This window comes from Dama dama, chromosome 22 (genome assembly GCF_033118175.1).
Source record: "Dama dama isolate Ldn47 chromosome 22, ASM3311817v1, whole genome shotgun sequence".
NCBI lineage: Eukaryota > Metazoa > Chordata > Mammalia > Artiodactyla > Cervidae > Dama > Dama dama.
The window spans coordinates 5,200,939-5,207,765 of NC_083702.1; the positions used below are offsets into that span (position 1 = coordinate 5,200,939).

General features: G+C 55.8%; 1 protein-coding gene across 2 annotated transcripts; it reads left to right on the forward strand.

The window, feature by feature from the left end:
* The first annotated feature begins 616 nt into the window (after nt 1–616).
* On the forward strand, nt 617–6,315 carry RTL6 (retrotransposon Gag like 6). Of its 2 annotated transcripts, none has more exons than XM_061124359.1 (2): nt 617–902; nt 1,416–6,315. In XM_061124359.1, exon 2 carries the CDS (start codon nt 1,445–1,447, stop codon nt 2,162–2,164), a length of 720 nt encoding a protein of 239 aa, XP_060980342.1. In that variant the 5' UTR covers nt 617–902; nt 1,416–1,444; the 3' UTR covers nt 2,165–6,315. The 2 variants fall into 2 exon arrangements, with proteins under 2 accessions (XP_060980342.1, XP_060980341.1); XM_061124358.1 differs by having other exon boundaries at nt 618–902; nt 1,124–6,315.
* The last annotated feature ends 512 nt before the right edge of the window (nt 6,316–6,827 follow it).

Here is a 6,827-nt window from a genome sequence, read left to right on the forward strand (position 1 = left end):
ACAATAATTACTAATGTTTTATAATATACTATTTATCTTAGAAAATGACTCGATGGAGCTACAAAAATATTACTATTTCTTCTCTCAGGTGGAGGGACTCAGAGCTACAAACTTTCTCAAAAGACTTCTTTGATATCAAGATTTTCTACAATGGATCTATACTACACTGAATTTGCTTGAAGTTAGTACAAAACAAAAGGCAAGTCCAAATCTGTCCAACAGCGCTCCTTCATCACTCCAAAAACAGTAGGCCACTTTTCTATATAAAAGTCAACAGGACAATGTACTTCATTGGTGTATATCATTTACTTTTTACCTGGCTACACACAGGAACAATAAATTCATCAAAACTCTCGGCTGAATTAAAAGAATATATATATTAAAAGCAAGCTTCACTTAAAAGAATAAACACAACCTATGCACACACAGCTTTACTAGCAGTCTTAGGTAGAGTTTCAAAGAAAGGAAGACACCGTTCCTAACAACAAAACGTCAGTAGCCACACTCACCACTGATTGGCTGCTGAGGAAAGGCACGTGGGCCTTACGCCACTTCCGGGGCGGGGCCTCGGCCCGCGCGGGAGCTGGTGGTCTCCATGGCAACCAGCCGGGACCGCGCTAGGCCCGCCTGCAGCCCACACCTCCGCGTTGCCCGCTCCCGGCCCGCGCCGCGACCGGCCCTGGGCCACGACCGGGGCCTCGGTCCCAGCCTGGCTCGTGCTCCCGCCAGAAGCTGCCCGCTCCCGCCTTCCGCCGCCGCCTCGACCTGACCTGACCGGGAAGCAGTTCCGGCGGGCCGCCGCCGCCGTGACTCATCGGCCAGCCCGCATCCCGGCGATCGGGCCATCTTGGTGGCGGCCGGCCCGGGCAGACGGAGCCGCGGGGGAAGCCGCGGAGACCCAGGTAGGCGCCCGCCGCACGCCCTCGGCCCCCCGGCGCCGCCGCCGCGAGTGCTTCTTTCCTTTGTTCTGCCCCATGTGGGCGCCGGTCCTCTGGCAGGGGGGGCGCCCGCCTCGCCGCCCGCCCTTTGCCCCTCCCACGCCGCCTCCCTCCCTTCAAACCCCCTTTCCGCAATCGAAACCTTTTTTTTTTTTTAAAAAAAAAACCGTGTTTTCATCCTTCAGGGCCCTGCAGCCCGCTGTGGCCTTGTGAGCGCGGCGATTCAGGAGCGACATCCGGAGCTCGGGATCCGCGAGGGCCTGCACCCCCTGCCTGTCCCGGGGCTGTGCGCATCTCAGGGTCCGTCTGCCCTGCACTTTTGTTGGGTCTTCTCGGCCACGCTTGAGTCTTGAACCCCAATCCTAACCCGATTGCTCTCTGGGTCTACCCAATTATAGCATCACAGGTGCTCAGGTTCTGGGTTACCCAAACCCAACCCCAACCCGCCGTCACCACCACCTTCTCCACTTTTGTCAGGCTCAGCCTTTGACTGACCTCTGGCCAATATGGTCCAACCCCAGACCTCAAAAGCTGAAACCCCAGCCTCTGCAGCTTCTACTAGTGCCCCCATGGACGACGTCATTGACACCCTGACCTCCTTGCGCCTCACCAACTCGGCGCTCAGGCGCGAGGCCTCGACCCTTCGCGCAGAGAAGGCCAACCTCACCAACATGCTGGAGAGCGTGATGGCGGAGCTGACCCTGTTGCGCACCCGGGCTCGGATTCCCGGGGCGCTGCAGATCACCCCACCCATCTCGGCCATTACCTCCAATGGGACCCGGCCGATGACCACACCTCCGACCTCGCTGCCCGAGCCCTTTTCTGGAGACCCCGGCCAGCTGGCGGGCTTCTTGATGCAGATGGACAGATTCATGATCTTCCAGGCCTCCCGCTTCCCGGGGGAGGCTGAACGAGTGGCGTTCCTGGTGTCCCGGCTCACCGGGGAGGCCGAGAAGTGGGCAATCCCCCACATGCAACCCGACAGCCCCTTACGAAACAACTATCAGGGATTCCTGGCCGAGTTGCGGAGAACCTACAAGTCTCCGCTGCGGCACGCCCGGCGCGCGCAGATCAGAAAAACTTCGGCCTCCAATCGAGCCATGCGGGAACGGCAGACCCTCTGCCGCCAGCTGGCCGCCACCGGCACAGCGCCCTGCCCGGTGCACCCAGCCTCCAATGGGACTAGTCCAGCCCCGGCCCTGCCCACCCGAGCTCGGAACCTTTAGGAGTCAGCCATCATCCTGGTCGCATCTGCAGCCATCCAGGTAGCATACCCCCTTTGCTGCGTAGAAGAAATGTCCATACCACAGCATCACTTTGTTTGAAGACATCCCTTCCTGCCTCTGCAGACCTGTTCCATGAGGACATCTCCTGTCATCACTCGGGCGCCCTGTGACCCACCTTGCTTCCTGGTATCACGTGCTTGCTTGGGACCTCCACTGCATGTTTCCCTTCTTTTGCTTGCAATTCCAGCTCTTCTAGTGGCCTCAGCTCTGCTGCTTGGTCAGGCTCACTCACAATACACTTGGGACATCTGGGCTGACGTTTTCCCCAGCCTGACCAGGTTCACGGATGCAGCTCCCCCACCCTCTGCAGGCCCTGGGGCAGTTCCCCACCTCATTGCCCTGTTCTCAGTGATGAGCTTGCTGGTGCCAAAAAGAAGCCTCTTTGGCCAGGCAGGTGGCTTGACCTGGAGAGGGGAGTCTGGAGTCCTGCCAGCCCCTCCAGGGCCCAGTGTAGCAGGTAGGGGCCTCATCTCTGCTGTCAGTGTCCAAGTAATCATGGTCGGGAGTGTGTTTCCAGGGTTCTCGGGGGGCCAGCTTCACTCTGCACGGGAGTAGGCCGTCAGTGTGCCCCATTGCTGCCCCTGGGAAGATGGATAGTGCAGCCTTAGGGGAGCGCCCCCAGAGGCCACACCCCCTCAGCGCCTGGCTTTAGCTGCCAGTGTTCTGATAGCACCAGGATTGGGGGGAATCTGGAACTCGCCTGCTCAGAAGGTCAGTGCGACTGGAATCACTGGGCAGTTCCACATACGTGTCCATCCGTGCCTAAGGCCCCCCTGCAGGCTGAGGGGTGGGCTCTAGAGGCTCACTCTGCTGCCCTGGTCCCCTGTGGGATTCAGTGGTGGCGCAGCCCTCTCTCCTTTCTGCCCCCTGCATGTGGAGGTGGGCCTGTCTGGCTTGAGACCTGTTCCCTTCTCCACACAGGGGCATGCGGCCTTCACCGCAGCTCCTGGAGCCACACACACAGTCTCTAGGTCTCCAAAGCCTCGGTAGCATGCCCTCCCCAGGCCTGGGCTGTCCATCAGACGTCCAGCCTCCGTCCCGGAAAACCGGGACTCAGGGCTGGAGCCCAGCTCCCCTGGACACGTCACAGAGCCCTTAAGGCGAGGGGGTGTCTGCCCGTCTGGCCCCAGTCGGGGCCGTGCTGACATTTGCAAAGGAAAAGAGCAGCCTTCTGCCCAGGTCCTAAGGTGGTGCCAGGGCAGGGCTGGCTCTCGGGTCCTGGTTCTGAGAGAGAGCCGTGCCTCCTGGTGGTGGGCGGCCTTGTGCTTCCTCCCGGGGATGCCCAGAGTCACTTTCTAAATGAGGCTTGGCCAGGCCCTTTGACCTGGGTTGCTCCTGCCATATTCGATACCAATGACGCCCTCCCCCCAGGCTGTGGGGAAGTGGGCCATCCTTCCCTCGGTTTATCGGTCCCTGACTGTAGGAGGATAACCTCTGTGCCACCCCTTATAAGCCTGCATTTGGGACCTCCAAAGGTTGTCTCCTAGGACCCATGACCTCCTTCTGAGCAAGTTGATGATGCTGGGGAGAGTGACTGTGTTCCTGAAAGTCCACTGCAAGGTCAAGGTGGTTCAGTGGCTGCTGAGGTTCGTGGACCACGGCCGCCCGCTCATCGTAAACTCTGTTAGCCCAACTGCCCTGCTGAACCACTGCCTGAACACAGGCTTCAGACCCCTCTAGGTTCCAGCCAGACTGTTCAGGTGGGACCATGGTGCTCATTAAGCATGAAGTGGGGGAGACACACAGGGGGGCCGCTCTTGCGGGGGACGTGGGCCCTCCGGTGGGGGGTGCACAGACCACTTGCAGTCCCTGCTCTCTTCTCTGCCTGCCTGCCAAGTAGAGGAGCCCACCGCTGAAGGGGCACCGTGACACCCAGGGAGAGGGGGCCTGCAGGGCTAGCTGACCCCTTGAAGGTTTCCACGTGGCCCAGGCCAGCCGAGGCAGGAGACCCAGCCCGGGAGCAGGGCAGGAACTGCTTGCCAACCTCGGGGTCTGCCCAGGTGGTGTTCAGAAGTCCTACCACGTTTGCAAAGCGCCTTGTTTCAGCCGCTGTACCTCACTAGGCTGAGGCCAGCCCTCTGCATGTGGGTCGTCGTGCCCAGCCCTGGCTGCTGCCCCGGCTTCGCTTGGCTTGGTGATGTGGCTGGGTTTTGCCCGTTAGTGCTCATGGTTACAGGTTGGGGACTGGTGCTGTTGGACGTCCGTGGCCTTATTGATTGCCTCCTGCGACCTCGGAAACCGGAGTGGATGTGAGGCCTGGGGTTGGATTTGGAAGAAGGCCCGCGGTGGGAGCCCCCCGTGGTTCTCGTGGAAGACACCCTCGTCCCCAGCTGGAGAGGACACCCACGCTCCATGCAGCCAGAGCGGGAACACGTGGCTGAGAGGCTCAAGCTGGAGAAGGCAGCGGCGGGGGAGAGCTGCTCTGTACATATTTGGGGGTTATAATTTCTCTAAATTTAAGAGAACAGATGTTGATTTATAAAAGGGACGGGCAGTTAGTAGTGTTAAACCATGCATGTGAGGGAAGGTTTTATGTTCTTCATGGTGTTCACGTTACTTGGACCACCTTCTGACTGTTCCTTGGTCTCCACGGTGCCCCACCTGGTAAGGAAGCTTTGTGGCGTAGCAGGGCCTCACTCGAGCTCAGAGTTAGAAGGGGTGACCTCTGGCCTGCTGTATTGTGCGACCTTGGGATTAACTTAATGTCCTAGAGCATTTCAGTGGCTTCTGGGAAGACACTAAGACTCGTGTCCCTGGTCCCAGGTGAGTATGTAACGAGTGAGTCGTGACACAGAGCCCAAAAGTGCCGCGTGAAGATGCAGGTAAGACTTTTCTGACGTGCAAGCTGCTGTTGTCAAGAGGGACAGAACCGCCAGCTGGGCCACGATTCCAGCCTTTAGGAGAATAAACAGATAGGGGAGGGCCAGGCCAGTGCTTAGATTACTTTAAGGGAGCAGTCCCTTGAGTGTGTAAGAGTGCACATGCCCCGGCCAGCTGCCAGGGCTGGAGTTTGGGCGGGAAGAGGGAGAGAACTTAGCAGAGGTCCTGTCCATCTTGCAGCCAGAGCGGGAAGCCTGGATCTCCTCTACTTGAGAAGCCCTAGATTAGGGGCTTAGAGATGAAGACACAGCTGGACTCTGGAGAAGGCAGCAAAAGCTTGGCTGTGTGGGGAGCGGGTTGGCGTTTAGGAAAATCCCATCACCCACCACGGGTGGACAGAGCTGATGACTCCGGTGTAGTCGTGGGGTCCCTGTGTTGAGTGTGGTGGTGGGCGTAGCACAGACGCAGCAGATGAGGTGGGGGTACCACTAGCCCCTCACTGCAGCATCACAAACTCCTTTTCATAAGTGGCCACATACTAGTTCTTTTTGTTATCAAAGTCAACCTACACGTTATAGAAATTTTGGAAAACAGAGGAGTAGAAAGATGTACAGTTTTAACATTTTGGTGTTTCTCCTTCCAGTCTCCCCTCACCCCAGTCATGGTTCCTCTGCTCTTTGTTTTAACATTGGGATGCTGCCTTCTGTAACCCAGCACCGTGTAGCCGTCCTCACACGTCGTAGGCATCTTTCTCATTTCATTTTGAGATGGCTGTGCGCTCTGCCGTCAGGCAGTGCCAGTGGTGGATCACCGGTGCTGTTACTGATCTTTCACCATTGGAAATCGATGGCTATCTTTGTGCATAAAGCTTTCCCCAATCCAAGTTATTTCCTTAGGATAGATCCTCAGAGGTGGGATGATGGCGTTAAAGAATATGAAAACCTTCAAGGCTCTGATTATGTATTGACAGACGGTTTCCAGAAATGTTTGTGTCCATGTACACGGCCACCGGCAAGGATAAATGTGCCCGTTTACCATTTTGCCCGCACTAAGTGTTCTCACCTGGTTAAATATTTGCTAACCTGGTCATGGGAAAATAGCACTGTATTTTAGTTTGCATTTCTTTTTTTTTTTTAATTTCTGGCAAACTAGAACATCTTTTCACGTTAAGCAGTTGTATTTCTTTTGTGCATTGTCGTGTCCTCTGCTCTTACCTCCTGGGGTTTGATAAATTTGTATGAGCTCGTTGCATATTAAAGATATTAACCCATTGTGTGTCCCACTCGCTGCTCATGTTTTTGGCTTTTTGTTACTGAAATTTTAACCTGATACATAGCCAGTCCGTCCCTTCACTGGGCCCTGTGCCCACCAGACTAACACATGCAGACGCTGTATTTGTCCCTTTTGTGCATGGCTGTATCACTGCACCTGTAACTGTCAGGACACACAGTAGTGACGCCATAAATGTTCGTGGGGCTGTTACATGGATGGATGTGCCGAGTGCTGGGACCCCACAGAAGCACTTACAGACCCAGGACTGCACACAGGCCTTCTGGCCCCAGAATCCCTTCACACCATTCAAAATCCTTTAGGACCCCAGAGAGCTTCTTCTAATGAAGGTTTTGTTTATCCATATTTACCATATTGCAAATTAAGATGGAGAATGTTTCTAAATGCTATTTAGAAGATAAACTCATTACGTGACAACATAAATAGTGTATTTTAAAGAAAACTTGTTTTCTTAAAAAAAAAAAAGCCGGGGGGGGGGCAGTTTTCACTAAAC

Excerpts from the sequence above, each read along its gene's own strand:
- RTL6 (XM_061124359.1), top strand. The coding sequence starts at position 1,445 with ATGGTCCAACCCCAGACCTCAAAAGCTGAAACCCCAGCCTCTGCAGCT.